This window comes from Hypomesus transpacificus, unplaced genomic scaffold (genome assembly GCF_021917145.1).
Source record: "Hypomesus transpacificus isolate Combined female unplaced genomic scaffold, fHypTra1 scaffold_333, whole genome shotgun sequence".
NCBI classification, from domain to species: Eukaryota; Metazoa; Chordata; class Actinopteri; order Osmeriformes; family Osmeridae; genus Hypomesus; species Hypomesus transpacificus.
Window position 1 is genome coordinate 23,416 of NW_025813860.1, and position 18,801 is coordinate 42,216.

The 18,801-nt window shown below is 48.8% G+C and overlaps 2 protein-coding genes and 1 long non-coding RNA gene across 11 annotated transcripts; 2 read left to right on the forward strand and 1 right to left on the reverse strand.

Annotated features, from left to right (window-relative positions):
* Positions 1-1,239: 1,239 nt before the first annotated feature.
* nup58 (nucleoporin 58) lies at positions 1,240-9,613 on the reverse strand. 6 transcript variants are annotated; one of them, XM_047016263.1, is made up of 13 exons: positions 9,213-9,613; positions 8,883-9,052; positions 8,704-8,736; positions 8,189-8,600; positions 8,015-8,080; positions 7,637-7,811; positions 7,363-7,442; positions 7,083-7,201; positions 6,856-6,938; positions 6,184-6,385; positions 2,398-2,481; positions 1,769-1,870; positions 1,240-1,431 (listed from the first exon to the last, which is right to left on the reverse strand). In XM_047016263.1, the coding sequence occupies exons 1-13, from the start codon at positions 9,293-9,295 to the stop codon at positions 1,262-1,264; spliced, it is 1,779 nt and encodes a 592-aa protein (XP_046872219.1). In that variant the 5' UTR covers positions 9,296-9,613; the 3' UTR covers positions 1,240-1,261. The 6 variants fall into 6 exon arrangements, with proteins under 6 accessions (XP_046872219.1, XP_046872220.1, XP_046872221.1 ...); XM_047016264.1 differs by lacking the exon at positions 8,704-8,736; XM_047016265.1 differs by lacking the exon at positions 2,398-2,481.
* Positions 9,614-10,171: 558 nt separating this feature from the next.
* On the forward strand, positions 10,172-15,509 carry ropn1l (rhophilin associated tail protein 1-like). The gene is made up of 7 exons (XM_047016260.1): positions 10,172-10,184; positions 10,545-10,677; positions 10,885-11,008; positions 11,303-11,464; positions 11,838-12,013; positions 13,008-13,167; positions 15,462-15,509. The coding sequence occupies exons 2-6, from the start codon at positions 10,547-10,549 to the stop codon at positions 13,126-13,128; spliced, it is 714 nt and encodes a 237-aa protein (XP_046872216.1). The 5' UTR covers positions 10,172-10,184; positions 10,545-10,546; the 3' UTR covers positions 13,129-13,167; positions 15,462-15,509.
* Positions 15,510-18,483, forward strand: LOC124464265. 4 transcript variants are annotated; one of them, XR_006955719.1, is made up of 4 exons: positions 15,510-15,611; positions 15,730-16,058; positions 16,135-16,793; positions 16,907-18,483. It is a non-coding gene; the product is annotated as an uncharacterized LOC124464265 (long non-coding RNA). The 4 variants fall into 4 exon arrangements; XR_006955718.1 differs by having other exon boundaries at positions 15,730-16,053; positions 16,115-16,793; XR_006955717.1 differs by having other exon boundaries at positions 15,730-16,053.
* The last annotated feature ends 318 nt before the right edge of the window (positions 18,484-18,801 follow it).

Sequence of the window (18,801 nt, forward strand, 5' to 3'; positions counted from 1 at the left end):
ACCGTAGTTTGTTTGCAACCCCAAGACCCACTTTAGCTAATGGAAAAACTTAACGAGGAAGGTCTGACACCTAGTGGTATAAAGACGTATTGCAGTCTTTGGCGATCATGGATTACGACAGATACGTTTTAATCTATTTTGTGAGATAAGGCCGTACAGTAATCATGATACATATGGGGGGGGGGGGGACATTCCTCCCAATATTCAAATCTGGTTAAAATGTCCCCCCCAATATATTGATATAAAAATATAAATATGCTACGCTGAGACAGGGAACCACGCACGCTGTCAACATTTTCATAAAAAATGTAATTCGTCCGCCCCCAATGTTGACTCCATGGCTACGGCCCTGTTGTGAAACGGGAAGTTTGACTCGTGTTAATAATCAAAGCACCTTTACTCCTGAGTTCCTTTTTAACTAACAAAGCCACAGGAAAACCATTAAGATGAGTTTATTTTTTATTAAACTGATTTTTGAAAATACAGGTTTACACATTGATTTAGATGACTAGAAAAGATGGCCTTATTGTTTGGTAACAATAATCTGAGTGCACTGCTTATTATCACTGACATGTTCTTTCTCACAACCTGCCTACTGTCATAACGGACATAATGATAGCTCAACACCCACACACAAGTGCACACACACAACACTGTACTTATCAATTGCTGTCAATGCATTTCCACAAAATGGCAAAAGCTAGATTGTTCCACCACAGATGCCCTTATAGACAACAAAGAGAGAGACAGACAGGCCCAGAAGACAAAGAAATACAAGTGTGCTAAGGAAGCCTATTGTCAGTTTTTCATGTAGGACCACCAACTTGGCTTCCCTAGTCCTACACACATGCAGACATACAGGAAGTACACACCCTGACATACAGGAAGTACATAAGCCGACATACAGGAAGTATTAAAAACGAAGACAAGAAAAAAAAACAGCTATCATGAAGAGGTGATGGTGATGAACTTGGACGCAAAAAAAAACAAAAAAAAATACAGAGAAAAATGCCAGAAACACAGGCTGTGCACCATGCTAATCCTCCTCTATCGTTATACCCCTCCAGTCACCCTCCCCTCAATACAAAAATAAAGTGTAACTCCACTCCCACCCCTGGACAGCCCCGCTCTCCTCGGGAAACCCCTTCCCCCTCCCTTAGCTTCCTCCCAGCCGCCCCAACTCCCTCCCTACCCCCCTCCCTGGGTGTGGCCAGCCCCCCCCCCCCCTCCCCCCGGTGAGGTCAGCCCCCCCCCCCCACCCCTATCTCTTGCCCCTCTTGTTCCCCACGGGGGGCTTCTTGAGCTGCAGCAGGGGTCCTCCGGTGCCGAAGCCGGCGGTGGGGGGGTTGGACACCCCGAAGGTGAGCCCTGCAGACGCGGTGATGCCCGGGTTACTGAAGTTGAAACCTGTGCTGCTGCTGCTGCCAAACCCTGGAGGAGAGGAGAGGAAAAAAGAGAAAGTGAAGGGAGAGAAGGTAGGAGGAGAGAGGAGGTAGGAGAAAGTCAAAAGAAAGGAGAGGCGGAGAAAAGAGGAGAGAAGGAGAAAGAGGGGAGAGAAGAGATGAGGGAAAAAGGAGCGATGGAAAAGAGGAGAGGGGGCGAGGAGGAAAGAGAGAGGGAGACAGGGGGGGAGGGGGGCAACATTATTAATATTCATAAACAATGTACAGGTTACCTGCATGAATGCTCCTGGTGTGAGCTTTCCCCATACTGTGCGTCGGTGTGCGTGTGTGTGTCTTAGTGTGCGCGTGTGCTAGTGTGTGTGTACCTGCACTCAGGCTGCCTCCGGAGGGCTTACTGGTGGAGGAGAAGCCGAATGAGGCGCCCCCGGTCGCCACCCCCCCAAACCCTGGAGCACCACCACCAAAGGCTGCAGGAGGGAGAGAGAGCGAGCTTAGCCACGGTACACACACACACACACCTTCCTCTCACACACCCAATAAGACCGAAAACAGACACACGTCACCATCTAGCATTGGCCAGAAAAGGCCAAAGCCAGCGCCACACATGGTTAGAGCTCAACGTGCAAGGGTGAGAGGCAGCAGAAGAGACCAATCGGAGAGCAGAGCGAGAGAGCAGGGCCCAATGGCAAAAGGGAGCTGTAGAGGGGACCCGCCCCCGACCACACCTGACAGGCTGCTTCCCTCTCACACCCTGATACACTGCAAACCTTTAAAGTGGCACGGTGCTCGTACACACACACACGCACACAACTTCTATTCACTACCACAGAACAGCTAAGATACGAGGGAGGCGAGAAGAGATAGAGAAAGGGAGAGAAAGGAAAACGAAGGGGAGAGAGCCAGAGAACGAGCGAAAGAAAGAGCGAGCGAGAAAGACGCGGAGGGGTTAGTGTGTGGGAGGGGCGAGGAGGACAGCAGGAGGGAGAGCTGGTACCTCCGAGGCCTGACGAACCCAAGCTAGGGCCCACTCCCCAGGCTAAGGGGTTTCCATAGCCAGCCCCCAGGGGCACCTGAGACCCTGAGACAGAGAGAGCACATACTGGTCACTCCCCTGGCCCTGGCCCTGACCCCACCCTGGTCAGATCCTTGTGTGTGTGTGTGTGTGTGTGAGACAGTGAAAGAGTGACAGTGTGAAACAGAGAGTGAGTGAGGTGGTGAATGAGTCAGTGTGAATGAGTGTAACTGAATGAGAGACTAAGTGCGTCCGTGAGTGAGAATGTGCGTATAGACTCGTGTAGAAATCAAGCCCCAGGTCCCAGGGACTGCTGCTACTGAACCCAGCCGCTCCCTCAGCTGGCAGCACAAGGGCCTGTTCACAAGGACAAACATCCGGCAAGCACCCGTCTGGCAACAGAACGCCAGTTTGGGGCTGAATCCTAGAGAAAAGACAGGTGTCTCCATCCCTCCTCCCTACCAGCCAACCACCAACCTCCTGATGTCATCGGCCCCTTAACGGGGCGTGGGTCAAGCCGACACCAAGAAGCGTTAGCGCTTCCGCTCTCAACCCTCCGTCTTGTGTTCCTGCGTGCGGTCAGACCGAGGGCACAGGGTTCGCTCGTTTGGGGAATTGTCAACATGCAGGTTGGGCAGGGGGCTAGTTTGAACCGCCGTCAATCGTTCTCCGATTGAGCCGTTCATGAATAAAACAAAGACAAAGGTCTCTCATTTTAAAAACGGATTTATTGTCAATTCAATGCAATTCCACTTACATTTTTAAAAAAAACAGAGATAAACAGTTTAGCACAGAACTGATTGTTAATTGCTAGTCGCTATTGAATTTGACAAGTTAAAAAAATTCAATTAAATAAAACAAAAAATTGAAAACGCCAAGGTTTTTGAGAGTGAAAGAACCAGCGCGTGCCCCGAGAGCTGGGGCCGACTGTCGTCATTCATGTGGACCTACATCTACTTTCAAAAGGCACACTCTATCATCATATTAAATATATATTATATATATGCATCGAACAGGCGTTGGCTATGTGCGATTAAAAACACTTTCCAAACGAAAACACACACTGGGGGGTTTGGATCATCTCGAGCGGCCCCCGACTTCATCCCCCTGCATCTACTGATCCAGACGGAGCCAGCTAGCGCAGACTGAGGACAACACTGGGGGGGGGGATAGGGCCCACAAAGGAGCCTGCGTCAGTCTGTGTGCTCTAGCCTGGTCATGGAGCCGTTTGTCTGACCCCGCCCTCGCTCAGACGGCGGGACCGTGATTGGCTGGGGGGTTCTGCGGTGTCATGAGAGCACGCCGTGACGACCCAGCTTAAACTGGCTCGAGGCGTTCAAAAAGCTCCCCCCCCCCCTGCAGCCAGACAGACCGGTGAACCTCATGTGAACACATGCTGCTGGCATCCCCTCTGCTTGCTGGTCAAACTGATATTTCACTGCAAGCGTCTTCAAGCACTGATTTACCTGTATGGTCGGATTCATGGGCCAACAGGAGTCAACCAAGGCCTACGTTCTGATTCACTGAGTCAAACCAGAGCCAAACCAGGCCCACGTTCTGATTCCCACAGTCAAACCAGAGCCAAACCAGGCCTACGTTCTGATTCACTGAGTCAAACCAGAGCCAAACCAGGCCCACGTTCTGATTCCCACAGTCAAACCAGAGCCAAACTAGGCCTACATTCCGACTCATTGAGTCAAACAGGTGCAAAATAACCCAATTGCCAGCTAGGAGCCACCAGCCAACCGTTCAATAGAACCTTAGGCTCCGGAACTGCATGGGATTTCCAAACTCATCGTGGTGTTGGGGAATCCTCGAGCGTGAATCAACAGGAGTTTGACCAAACGAACGTACACTGCTCACGAACGGAGAAGCAAATCTCAAAATCTCCAATACAACTGAGGCACGTGGGGGAACCAGCTAGCTGAAGTCACGCGGGCCAGACAGTAGCCGGAACCTGGCAGTGACGGGGAGAGAAGGACGAGCAGCATTCGGTTCATCTCAAAGAATACATAATGGCCGCCTCTTTGGACAGAGACTTGGTTTTAGTGTTTTGGCACAAAAGGAGTTGTCTGCCGTCTGAAGGCCAGGCCACATGCAGCAGGCAGAGAAGGAACACCACAGCACTTCTGCTCACTGACTCAAAAATGAGTTTCACAGACTTGGGGGGGGGGGGGGAGGGGGGGTCTACTGACAAGGACACTCGCCACTTCTCCTGAAAGCCTTCCTGCCAACCTGAGTGTGAGACTCCACTCGTCTCCTCCAGGGAATCTCCAGCTCTGCGACCACTCCAGGGTTCACGTGTGACGAACCCTGCCGGAGGCGAGAGCGACCGCTGGAAGGCAGACCCGGGAACGTCTCAAACCCTTTCGTCCATAGAGGAAGTCTCCGTTGCTTCAGTCCTGAACTAGTGTTAAACTAGAGATATCCTATCTGGGTTCAATGTAAACAACACTACGAGTTCCCGTGCAATGCATGGTGACCAATTCAGCTTGGGTGAACAGTCAGGTCATGACACGTGTGTGTATTTTGACTTCATGTAGAAATCCATCACGCACGGAACACACGCTAAACACGTGGAGCTCCGGACGCGTGGTTGGCATGGCAAACAGCCCGCGGTGAGCTCGAGAGCGGCGTGGAATATGACGGCGTTATTGTTTTGACGACCCCGCGCACAACGGACAATACTGAAACGGCGACGCGGATCCGCTCCGGTTCCTTCCTGTTTGGAGACCCTGTGTCATCAGCAGCCCCACGCAGCGACTCTGAGAGGAGACGGGCTCGCGGAGGCAGGTCTGCCCGCGATTAAGGAGTCCTGTCACGCCCGAATCCCATCTCATTTGCACTTTCCGTCATAAATACTGAGATTGTGTGCGCGTGTGTCTATGTGGTGTGTGTGTTTTGTAAGTGTAGCCTACATCCTGTACAGACTGCCTTCATATGGCAACATTTGGTCTAAGTCATTAACACACACACACTCCTATAATTGGCAACAAAACCCATAAGAATCTAATAAATACTCTTTCGGAAACTAAATATAAATCACATAAGTCAACATTCAAGAGCGACGATTATCTCCACTTCAAACCAGGGCGCCCTTCGCTGAATACGCAGGACCCCTTCTAAGGCTTCACCTGATCAAACGGAGAGCCCAGAGCATCAGACGCACAGAGGCTCGCTGATGCGTGCCTCTGGTCGAAGCTCACCTCTCCAGTGAAAACAGCCTCCTTGTTTCTGTTAGCTCGTACCCCTCTCTCACCCCACTAGGGGCGACCACGCGCTTTTACAGGGCGAGAGGCAGAGGATTTTGTAAACGAGACCCAAATCTCTCTCTCTTCTTTTTTTTTTTTTTTTACAGGCATTGTCTACAGCCAATCTGACCTGGGTCCTAGGCCCCTGAGGCGTGGGGGTTGGAGACCCTGTGTGGTTCCAGAGTGTTAGAGGTTACTATGATGCTTTCCTCTCACCTTGATCTCTCTCTCTCTTCAACTTCTCACGCCAAAAAACTAACAAAGCAGGATTTGGCACTCGCAACGTTTTTGTTTTGTTTTCCTTTTATTCTTTTTTTTCCTGATTCTCCTCTCTCTCTCTCTCTCTCATCCTCTCTCTCTCTCTCTCTTCATCCTCACTTGCCTCCTCGCTTTGACAAGGTCAGAATGTCAGGTTGGTGGAGGAGTGGAGTAGGGGGGAGGAGGAGGAGGAGGGAGGGAGGGGGAGGAGGTCAAAGGTCAAGTGGAGGGGTGTTCTAGAACTTGAAGGCGGTCAGACCTGGAGCGGGCTGCTGCTGCTGGCTCAGCGTGGCCGCCATGGCGACCGCCGCCGCGTTGGGGACGCTGCTGAAGGGGGCGGGGCCGGTGGTGAGGCGGTGGGAGCTCTGCCACTTCCTGCTGGCCTGGCGCTTGGACTCGAACACATCGGTGGAGTCCTCCAGGAAGGCCCGGCGGTACGCCAGGTACTGATGCTTCAGGATCTGACCACAGAAGAAGAGCAGGGGAGGAAATCAGCGAGACAGAGACACCAGGGGGAGGGTTAGAGACACCAGGGGGAGGGCTAGAGACACCAGTGGTAAGGCTAGAGACACCAGGGGGAGGGCTAGAGACACCAGGGGGAGGGCTAAAGACACCAGGGGGAGGGATTGAGACACCAGGGGGAGGGTTGGAGACACCAGGGGGAGGGCTAGAGACACCAGGGGGAGGGTTAGAGACACCAGGGGGAGGGCTAGAGACACCAGGGGGAGGGCTAGAGACACCAGGGGGAGGGTTAGAGACACCAGGGGGAGGGTTAGAGACACCAGGGGGAGGGCTAAAGACACCAGGGGGAGGGATTGAGACACCAGGGGGAGGGCTAGAGACACCAGGGGGAGGGCTAGAGACACCAGAGGGAGGGCTAGAGACACCAGGGGAAGGGCTAGAGACACCAGGGGGAGGGTTAGAGACTCACCTTTACATTCTCGTGTACAGACTGCAGCTGGGCAGCCAAGGCCACGAACGTCTGGTAGAGCTTCTGCATGGCCAGGGACAAGTCTGGAAACACAAACCACAAATGATGTTCCACACACCTTGCTGTGGTGTGTGTGTGTGTGTGTGTGTGTGTGCAGGGTTGTGAATGAGGGCGTGTGACTGTGAGGATGTGTGTGTGTGTGAGTGTGTGTGTGTGTGGCGTCTCACCCTGGGGGGTGATGTGTGCTCCGCTGCCCTGTGTCGTGAGGTGGTTCTCCAACTCCTCAATCTGTTGTCTGTACTGCTGCAGCTGGACCTCAAACTGCTCCACCAGGCCCCGGAAATAACTACACACACACACACACACACACACACGGGAGAGAGGAGAGATGAGTTGTCTGTCCTGGCTGTCCTGGCCTGGTATAGTGCTGGAGACAGGAGGAAGACGGAGAGACTGCGCAGAGGGGCGGCAGTGTCCCCTGCCCCTGCAGCCACGCGGCCCACTCACTCCGAAGGAGCCGTGTTCTCATGCTGGAGCCCAGGGGGGGTCTTCTGGGTCCGGAGAGGGATGTCAGCGTTCTTCAGCTCCTGTGAGACGGGCCGAGTCAGAGAGAGAGTAGGAAAGAGAGAGATAGTCAGAGAGAGTCAGAGAAAGATATATATGGGGGTTCAAATATCCCGTGTGTGTGATCCAGTGAGGTCGTGTGTTGCAGTGTGTGCGGGTGTGTTGCAGCGTGCCTGTGTGAGAGATCCAGTGTGTGTGTGTGTGTGTGTGTGTGTACCTGTGCCGTCTCCATCTTCAGCTTGTCGATGGCAAGGGCGTTCCTCTGCAGGCCGCTGGTGCTGAGCGACAGCTGCTTCTTCAGGCTCCTGATGTCGTCCTGGACCTTGGCCATGGCCTTGGACGACATCCTGCTGATGTCCTCCTGCACCTGCTTCTGCTCCTTCACAAACTTCCTGCACACACACACACACACACACACACGGCTTACACACAGATACCCCTACATACATCTTCAAACATCCCTAGATACACACACCTACCTACAAACACCCCTAGATATACACACACACACTTAAAAACACCTCTGAGTTCCCCCCCTCACACACATTGCACGAGTCGCGCAAAAACAAAAAGAGCCGAGCACGTGGGAACCTACTGGAAGTTATCGACGTCCTGGCAGATGACCGGCGGCAGGTTTTCGTCTTTCAGCGCTTTGCTGTCCCTGAGTGAGGAAAGAGGCGGAGGGAGTCACTCACACACACACAGACTCACAGACCAGGTAACCCTGCAGCAGAGGAGGGAGAGTGGGGGAGGGGCTATCAGGACTCACTCGGGACGGGCCCCGGACAGCTTGTCGCTCTTCTTCTCCGACAACGTGCTGAAGTCAACTCCGCCCAGCCCGAGGCTGGGGGCCGAGGTGGCGACCAGGGAGCCCAGCGTCAAGCCCCCTGCCCCGGGGAAAGCCTGCCCCAGGCCGCTGGCCATCGTGCTGGGGAACAGACTGGAGCCCAGCGTCAGGCCCATGGACACGGGCGCCGCGCTCGAAACCGCTCCCCCGAGGCTGAGGCCGAAGCCGGCGTTGGCCACCTGCGGGGCGGCGGAGGTCTGGACCGAGCCCAGCGTCAGGCCTCCCCCCATGGGCGCCGTGGACGAGGCGGTGAGGGAGAAGGGGGTGGCCGAGGCGGAGGGCTTGTTAAAGGCCAGGCTGAAGCCCGTGGAGGCGGCCGTGGAGGAGGGGATGCCTGCAGACAAACGGGACACGCTCGCGGTAAAAAACCCTGACCAAGGACGCAGACGTGTGAAAATTGGCCGTGTTACTGGACTACTTTACAACACGTCACTCACTTAATGAAAGGCCGGTTGCAGGCGCGGTTGCACCTGTGTGTCGACAAGGTTTGTGTTTGAGAGGAAATCCATTGAAATACATATGCCGCGTTTAAATACGACAATATGCAATGTACATGGAATGATTGAGATGTTAGTGGCACGGTTTGTGAAGATTGGCAATTAGTACGTTACTATACCTGCCACTGGTGTGTTGAAGGAGAAGCCCCCGGTAGCCGGTTTTTGAGCGAATAGACCGCCCCCCAGCCCCCCCATAGCAGCGGTGGTGGTTGTAGCAGCGGAAACCGGGGCAGCGGCACCGAGTGCAGTCCCCAAGGTGAATCCCCCCGTGCCAGCGGCAGCAGGGGTACTACAGAGAGAGGAGGGGGTTAAATATACCGACTATACCGACAATTCCATAGTCAAATTAGCAACAGATTCACAGACATTAGGAAGTCAATGATATATCTAACTGCGCATGGCTACGAGACGATCCAGCTAGCGACGAACGTAAGCCAATTCGTGTGTACCTTGCAGCTGCTCCGAACGAGAATCCCCCGCCAGTAATGGTGGACCCGAGGGTCCCAGTATTTCCAAAGTTGAATCCCGACATATTTCAGGTAGAGGCACACATTCAAATGACCGATCTAACGCGTTAACTAGCTCATCGGCCTGGCTAGGAGATAGCCTGCCAGTTCGTTCTTGCTGATGTAGTCCTTGATGGCTAGCCGCTTGTTTTCATAGTTGAAAGCTTCCTATTGTTAGCTAAAACAAGCGATTTAGCTATTTAGTCTTGGACTTTGAATCATTATTAACTTTACAAACAGTATTTATAAGTAACATTTAACGTTTAAACTTTAAGGTGAGAGTAAAAAACGTCCCCTGGTCCTGCGCTGATGTTCCGATTCCGCGCTTCCCAGCTTCAATGTGTTTCCGGTTTGTAGTGAACACATGGTGCTGGCTGTGAAAACTATTTTTTCTCTCTTTTTTTGTATTGTTTGTATTTTTTCATCTTTCATTTTTCATATTTTTTTGTTATTTTTTGTTGTTGTACTAGAACCTAAAACTACCTTTTGTATTGCATAGTAACAATACTGGGAACAAATCACCGGATGCGGGTTTAGACAGACAGCGAACTCTGGCGTTTCATTTTGTTGTTACACAATCTTACAGGATAATGTCGAAATAATGAATGATTACATTAAATCCAACGTCAAAATGTGTGCTTTGTGTAAAAATAACACATTAAATACGTGTTTTGTGTTATCTAAAGAAAACGTATATCACTTTTTTTTATATCTTTATTTTTACTGTTGCTATGTGACGTCCGTTATTGACAAACATCAGGTTGCTATGCTGTGGAACATGAGTTTGAAGAATAGCTCTTGCAAAATATATGGCATTTAACATGTAACTGCATTTAAAGCTTTACTGTTTCCAATATAACATATCTATTCAACTAAATTTACTGCAAATAATTAAGATTCCATCGCTGAAAAAAGGTAATTACGAATAGGTAATTGCTACTGATCTTGGGCTTACGTTGAGTAATTTAGCAACTGTCATAGACTACAGTACTAGTACTGACTGTACAGTAAATTACAGTAGCAATCATCTACTACTACAGTACTGTAGTTACATTTTTTTTATTTGATTTTAGTGTAATTCGTGCATAATTGAATTTAATTGTAACATCATTCGTTCAGGCAAAATCTGTTACTTACACGTTTTAATGATCATGGCCTTGGCTTGCAACGACTTCATGGTTACAACAGGTGCAACCACCTAGCGTTCTTGGGGGGTCAGCGTTGTCTTGCTACCACGTTCACTGGTAAGGGTCTCTTTTTGCTTATTGCCTGCAGCAATGCCTCCTCCAGACACCATGTACTGCGCCCAGCAAATCAACATCCCCCCTGAGCTGCCAGACATCTTGAAACAGTTCACCAAGGCAGCCATCAGGACCCAGCCCCACGATGTGCTGCAGTGGTCGGCTGCGTGAGTACCCTTCTCCAGTCTAAAGGTCCTCCTCATTCCCGCCTTGAGACGATCCCTAGGGGCTCCGGCCCGAGTTGACTGGGACATAAGAAGGAATCGACATACGCATGTTGGAAGTGTCAAGTTTATTTGCCGTTTCTTTTAAGTGCGGGTATAACGCCAGTAAGCCTGTAGGGAACTGGTAAAGGAGAGACTCTGTTTTCTCAGCTACTTCAACGCCCTGTCCAAAGGGGACACGCTTCCAGCCAAGGAGAGGATGGAGATGCCCGTGGCCACACAGAAGACTGACACGGGACTGACACCTGGTCTGCTCAAAGTCCTCCACAAGCAGGTGCTGACTGCCACCACATACAGACAGGACGACTCAGTCCAAACGCAACCAGCCACTGTAGTTCACAACCAGAAAAGCCAAAGGCCTACTAACACACAACCTCGCCAAACATCCCCGAAGTAGAGCGCTCGAGGCGTGCTCGATACCTGTAACGTGCGTCTGGATTTGGAGAACAGGCCTTGCTTTCTATCAGCTTTGAGGCTTTGGAATGTGAATGCCATTAATGCCATGTATGTTATGTGTGAAAATTGACATTTTACATGTGTGCTTGTTGTTTGCTGCTGTGCGTGTCAGCTGTCTTCTAAAGAGACGGTGGCTAAGGAGGACCTCCAGCAGAAGTGGCAAGGCCTGTGTCTGCCCCTGGAGCAGCTGGACACATTGCTGGCACTGGGAAACTTCAGCACCGACATCACCTGGATGCATTTCTTTGCTCTGGGCTGCAGCACTCTGGGAGGGGTGAGAGGCTCTGGGCTGAAAGTCTCTTTTACCTGTCTCACCTGTACGACTGTCCCACCTCTTCTACCTGTCTCTCTTCTTCTACCTATCTCATCTATATGACTGTCTCACCTCTTCTACCTGTCTTTCCTCTTCTACCTGTCTCACCTATCTGACTGTCTCACCTTTTCTACCTATCTCTCCTCTTCTTCCTGTCTCACCTATCTGACTGTCTCACCTCTTCTACCTGTCTCTCCTCTTCTACCTGTCTCACCTATATGACCGTCTCACCTCTTCCACCTGTCTCAGCTATTCTACCTGTCTCACCTCTTTTGCCTGTCTTACCTCTGTGCCTGTCTCATACATGTTCCTGTGTGTGTGTGTGTGTGTGCAGACCATCATCAGCTCGCTGAAGTTTGCGTGTGAGATCCTGACGGAGGATGAGGAGGGGGGTGCCGCCCGGATCCCCTTTGACACGTTTGTGGGTCTGTACAACTACCTGGCCCACCTGGATGGTGAGATCCCCCAGCAGCAGACAGACAGCTTCCTGCACAGCCTGAGGGAGTCTGTGTGAGTGAGGGGCTCTGGGCTCTGGACTGGCTCATGAGTTCTTTCTCTCTACATGAAGTTTTCCACCTGCCTCTTCATGTTTATGTTCTGCCTTTCTGTCCTCTTCTTGGCTGTCTGTCTACAAGGCCGTGTGACTCTAATCCAGATTCAATACGTTTCTCTGGCTTGCAGCTCCAGACAGAATGGTATGATACAGGTGGCACATTTCTACAGCCGTAAGAAGTGAGACGATAGAGAGACTGATGACAGGGACATGGAACAGACAGGAAGAGTGGAGTCTTTACTTTTTCTACAAATAAATGTTACTAGAACCCCCAAAGTATTGACTCATTGTATGGTGACCCCCCCTCTCTCTCAGCATTGGAACAGGAGCATTCTAGCAGGGCTTGGGGGCCAGTGAAACAGGGGTGGGGGGTAGACAAACCCCCCCACCCTAGAGTTCAGACCTTAATATGTTCTGACCATTCTCTTGTCTCCTGAGAATGGTACTGCTAACACAGTTATTACAGAGTTATTTTGCCCAATCTGTACCAATGTGTTTCTCTGTGTTATCTGTATTTCACAACTGTTTGAGTCAGGGCAAAATTTCCTGGACAAAACTATTTCTGTAGTTAACTGTGCCTGGCTCCAAACCAGAGTTTCTTAAGGGAGTTGATGATGGTCGAGGACTGGTGTGAGAAGAGAGAGAGGGAGAAAGAGGAGGAGTGGACAGCCAGAAAGGAAGAGAGACAAAGAGGGAGAGAGAGACAGATGAATGAACCAGACACACAGGTGGACTTGAGAAGAAGGAGAGAGTAAGAAAGAACACATCTGGATGATTGACAGCCTATCAAAGATGTTAGAAGTAATTATACTCACAATCTTTCAGCATGGGCCTTCCATTGAGAGTGATCTGTGAGCTTTGTTATTGTGTTGCTCGGGTGGAACCCTGTGTGAAAGACCACCACAGTTGCAGGTGGGCGATGGTTCACCAGCTCTGGTCTCTCTCCTCTAGGGGTCCCCAGGGAGGGATGGTGAGACCGGCTGACCTCATCGGTCTGGAGGCTGTGGACGTGACGGATCCTCCCAGATCCTCCAGCTACATGGGTCTCCCTGGCGCGGTCAGGACAGAGTAGAGGCCGACACGAGGCTGCTGTGACACAACACCAGTGGAGGTCAGGACAGAGTAGAGGCCGACACGAGTGTCACAGAACACCAGTGGAGGTCAGGACAGAGTAGAGGCTGACACGAGGCTGTCACACAACACCAGTGGAGGCTCCTCAGGGAGGAAGGGGAGGAGCATCCTCCTCTGTGACATGTCATCAAAATAACCATTTTGAAAGTTATACATTTGAGATAAAACTATAAATATATTGATTTGTCACATTTGTTTTTGATTTATTTAAAGACACAGTATTGAACAGAAAGTCTACAGTAACTCAACAGCAATGTCTGTAGTAGAACCTGAGGACAGCAAGCCTCCGTCTTTTTCTGGCTACACTGACTTGAACCCCCGATACCCTAACCCTAACCACCCTAACCCTAACCCCGATCAATACTTTTTTGCAAAGTCTGTCAACATTCAATCGACCATATGCGGCGCCAAACTGTTGTGGAACATCTTTGTTCGCTCCTGCATAAGACCAGGAAGGCTAGCAGATTTCCGCAGATTTTCAGTCTGAATAACCGCAGAGAAAATCTGTGTATTACGTTTGGGCCCGGTCATTAGGCTACATGCACAATGGTTGAGCCAGTTGTCATAATTGTAGTTACAATTCACCATACTGCGCTGCAGACACAGTATAAGTATATCTGCCAAAAATAAGTTTGTTGTGCTTACATTAATATTTGTATTTTCATCCTTTTATGAACTTTGCAGAGTGTCTGGTTATCACAGATTCCTGTCATTATTAGAGAGATGAGGGAGTGTGAAAAAGCAGCCATGTGTTCCTTAAATAATGTCAGTTTCTATCTGCATCATAGTTTAACCTTGGTTAACTTTGTGAATTTAATTTGTTTGACATAAATTAGATGTTCAACATCATGGTGACCTTAAGGCTGAAAATTAAACATGGAAATATCTACCATTCAGCCAGTCTTGCATCAACCAGTCTTCCAAACATGCAGTTTTGGCCAATTCTGGGACTCTTGGTTAGTCATCCTATGAAGGAACCTGTCATCATTGGACTGTATTGTGGTGCCAAAAAACCTTCCAGTGCAGTGGAATTCATGCAAAAATTTGTCCAGGAGTTGCAAAATCTAGAAAATGGTTTTGTTTTTAAAGGCAAAAATATAACTCTAAAGTTACACACTGTTATCTGTCACAGTCACATAATGGTTATCAGGGCTGTGATATGTGACCACATATTGAAGTTTCAAGATTCCTATATGGTTAATGTATGCACCTTCCTGCCAAAGTCAATTCCTTGTCTGTGCAAACATTCATGGGGAATAAAATCCCTTCTGATTCTGATTATTCTGATTCTGAAATGTGCACAGCGTGGACAACACATAAACAGGAAAATGAGCTACCCTTTGACTGAGTACAGACTAAGAACGAACGAATCATTTGCACAGAGAATAGATGAATTTGCACTGCAGCAAGTTCTCAGAAGGCTGTCTGAGCAAGAGAACACCATCCGTCGCCTGACACCAAACAATTTACATTTAGTCATTTAGCAGACGCTCTTATCCAGAGCGACTTACAGTAAGTACAGGGACATTCCCCCGAGGCAAGCAGGGTGAAGTGCCTTGCCCAAGGACACAACGTCATTTGACACGGCCGTGAATCGAACTGGCGACCTTCAGATTACTAGCCCGATTCCCTAACCGCTCAGCCACCTGACTCCCTAATTTCCCCCCAAAATACAGTTTTGTTGGACCACTTCTTGGTACAAATGTACTTTAAGTTAAGGGACAGTACCAGGAAATGCATACTGAACAGTGGACACTTAGAGTGTCAACAGGAAATAGTGTCTTCATCATTGGAAAGGATGTTTGCAGCATGCAACATTGTTGAATGCTGTGTACAGAGCCTTCACAAAGAGATCGTTTTTTTTATGAATACCCATTCAGTACATATTTCCTGAATGTGTACAGAGTATCTCACCTTTCAGATGAGCTTAAATATGCAAAAGTTTCAGACATTTCTCAGAAGTGCGTAGCATTGCCCCATAGAGGTGGATTTGTAGCTGTCCCCCTTCTGCATACATCTCCACAAGTAGCCTAAATTAGGCTAACCGTAGGAACATGATTGGCAGGCAAACTATTCAGGAGAGGATAATGCGCTGATCAACATCACATGGCCAACGTCTGGTGCAGAAGGCAGCTCTGAAACTTTACTAACTTTACAAAATGTTCTTAATTGTCCACAAGGAAAAGTTCAGTATTTTTTGTAGTTTTATCGGACAAGCCTTTGTTGATCAATGTAGCCAGGTGGGAAAATGTACTTACCTATTAACGCCACCAGATGACACTGTCAGAATTTCGTCATCCCTGTGAGGCAAGGAACGCTGGGAAATAACTGGCGCAAAGCGCGAAGCATAGAGGCGCGCCGCGAAGCTGTATTGACAGTCGTCGAACACGCACTTGTCCGTTTTTGTTGTCGGGGTGTTAAAAGGTAAATGTACACATTTTGTCGATTGGTAGCATAAAATATAATGTGTAAATATTCATTTTATTGGATGCCTATAAATCCCGAAAATGTTGTAGACTGATGTTTGTGCAACACAACACAGCAACACATCCCGCAACTTTCTGCATCGAGTGTGAAGAAGTGGTCGAAGAGATAGTGGAGGAAACAAACCGCTATGCCTCAGTGCAGCAGGAGATGATGCCATCCGGAGTGAAAGGAAAGCTGGCCAAATGGGTGCGGACAACAGTTAATGAAATGTATTCATTCTTGGTCGCTGTCTGCCTGATGGGAATTGTGAAAAAGTTTTCCCTCCGAGAATACTGGATCACAGATCCCATCCTCCTTACCCCCATCTTCACAACACTCTTCTCCCAGGACCGCTTCCTGCTTCTCCTCCGTTGCTTGCACTTCGTCGACAGTGCAAGGGGTAATGTAAATGATCCCCACAAGATAAGAAATGTGTTAACTGGTCTCACCACCTCATTCAGACTGTCTTTGTACCATACAGGTACCTTTGTGTCGATGAATCCCTGATGAAGTGGAAGGGTAGGCTGGCATTTCAGTATACCAACACAAAGGCATAGAGCTGGTGTCAAATTCTTTGTCCTTTGTGATGTATTGACCGGTTATGTGGAGGACTTGATCATTTACACTGGATCACGTTCAAGGACTCTGCATATCTGGGTCAGTCGTGATGACCTTACTTGCACCCTACTTCAAAAAGGGCCACATCCTGTACTTAGACAACTGGTACAGCAGCCCGACACTGTTCCAGCACCTCTTCTACCGTGGAACCAGAGGCCTGTGGGACCGTTCAGGCAAATCAGAAGGGGATGCCAGCCGTCACTCCTAAAATGAAAAAGGGCGAAGTGGAGTTTCAACAAAATGGCAGTCAATTGGCCGTTAAGTGGCATGACAAACGATGTCATGCGCACCACTGTTCATTCTTCAACAATATCAGCCACGGCAAGGATTGATCATGCCACCGGGGGGAAACTGAAGCCAGCTTGTGTTCTCAAATACAACAAGAAGATGGAGGCTGTGGACAAGGCAGATATGGTGAACAGCTTTGTCGAATGCGCCAGGAAGACTACCAAGTGGTAAAAGAAAGTATTCTTTCACTTGGTAGTCACTGCTGTTCTCAATGGCCACATCGTCCACTGTCTGGTGAGATAAATGCACAATACATTTCAAATGATATAATTTCCTTACAAAGCTTTTAAAATATCTTTGTTGCTGTGACTACTCAAATTCCTACTCATTTACTCCATTCTGAATAGGGAGAGTCATCACTTACCAGGAGTACAGACTGAACTTGATGAGACAGCTGCTCGAGGTGCATCATACACCTCGACGCCCATCCACCGGTGGCCGTCCCACAGTAGACCATCCTCTGCTGTGGACTGCCAGGCACGTTCCCTCTGAGGTCCCTCAGACTGCTAACCAAGGAAGCAGGACCAGGCGGCAGTGCAAGGTGTGCATGTTTACCTCGTGTTGGAGAAAGGACAGAAGAGTCCCAAAGTTCATGTGTGCGGCATGCAACGTTGCCTTGTGTGCTGCCCCATGCTTTGAGGAGTATCATACCCTCAAACATCATTAAGCACACATGGTTCTACCTTGGCCGTTGAGCGGGATTTAAAAGCCAACGGTTCAAGCAGCAGGTTCACATTTTCTAATTACATCTGGGTGATATGAGACAGGGGGCCCTAATACAGGGTGACTCCTTGTTAAGCCAAGATGTCACACTACTAAAACCCACCAGCATCTTCAGCTGTCAAAAGGATCTCATAAACAAAACCAAAAAAAGTCACGCCACAACAACTGACCAAGCCAAGGAACTTCACATTCTACCTTGACCGTTGAGCGGGATTTAAAAGCCAACGGTTCAAGCACCAGGTTTGTATGTGACTTTCTGCCTTGGCGTTGAGCGGGATTTAAAAGCCAACGGTACAAGTAGCAGATTTTCAAGACACTGCATTTTACACATATATATATTAACATACGACTGTATATTTTTTATATTGTACTGTCTGTTCTCTGTTTCAGATATGTAGTTCTGGTTATAAAAAACTAAACAAAAATAACTTCTTTGTTTTAGATCTCCTGTTCCTGTTATAACCCCCCCACACACACACACACACACATATATATTTTCTGTTTCAGATATTCTTCGAGATATCCAGTTCCTGTAAAAAATAAATAATAAACACTTTATTTCAGACATCCAGTTCAGTTCCTGTTAAAAAAACACAAAACTATTTTTCAGATATCCAGTTCCTGTTATAAAAAAAAAAAAAAATAACCACCTCTCTTAGAACCATCACCCTATTGCGGTGGAGAGGTTTGTGTGTCCTAATGAACCTGGGGGCTGTGTTTTCTGGAGCCTGGTGCTCTTGGTAAGGTCTCCCAAGACAAAGTGGTCTCAGGTGAGGGGCCAGACTAAGAATGGTTAAAAAAAACCCTGCTCAGAGCCCCCGTCTAGAGCCAAAACAACAAACTTTCTTCTGTTTCAGATAACCTTCAAGCTATCCAGTTGTTTCAATGTGTTCTAATTGTTCTTTCCAGAAAATGAAACTATTAGTAATATATACATATTTCAGTGGGACTTCAAGCCATCCTTTCTCTTTTTTTTACTATTATGCACTAATTATTCTTTCTGTTTCAGATAACACATATTTACCTTGTCTGTTGAGTGGGAAACCTAGAATCTAAAGATTTTCCAGGAGCTTGCTTGATCGCCTTTTTGTGAGGGGTCAGGGAATAATTTTCCAGTCTCCCCTTTATTGGCTCAAATTGGCTGACTGGTTTTTCGATTCCCTCTGGAAAAGCAGTTCTTAATTATATCAAATAAATACAATTGTTTGAAAATACTGAACTACTGTGTCTTTTGTACATTTATCCTGTGATTTAGACACCTGTTCAATTTACTCAGGTAGCATACAGTACGATATCAGTAAACAATGTGTTCATAAAATAAGTTACTAGATGGAAGCCTGCCAGAGAACAATAATCCTTGCATTACATCTACATGGAGCAGGTCTAATCACCCAAAATCAGTTCCAATCCTCCTAGATGGATGGACTAGACTCAGAGGGCAGGGCGGAGCTAGCAGCTCCTTGTAGCAGGTGTTTAGCTTCAGCTTGGTGGTTTAGCTGCAGACAGGTCCCAGGTTGGT

Coding starts and splice junctions, on each gene's coding strand:
- nup58 (XM_047016261.1), bottom strand. CDS start 9,295: ATGTCGGGATTCAACTTTGGAAATACTGGGACCCTCGGGTCCACCATT. Junction 7,812..8,014: donor CAGGACGTCGATAACTTCCA/GTAGGTTCCCAC, acceptor GTGTGTGTGCAG/GAAGTTTGTGAAGGAGCAGA. Junction 6,386..6,855: donor CTGTACACGAGAATGTAAAG/GTGAGTCTCTAA, acceptor TTCTGTGGTCAG/ATCCTGAAGCATCAGTACCT.
- ropn1l (XM_047016260.1), top strand. CDS start 10,547: ATGCCTCCTCCAGACACCATGTACTGCGCCCAGCAAATCAACATCCCC. Junction 10,678..10,884: donor GTGCTGCAGTGGTCGGCTGC/GTGAGTACCCTT, acceptor CTGTTTTCTCAG/CTACTTCAACGCCCTGTCCA. Junction 11,009..11,302: donor TCAAAGTCCTCCACAAGCAG/GTGCTGACTGCC, acceptor TGTGCGTGTCAG/CTGTCTTCTAAAGAGACGGT.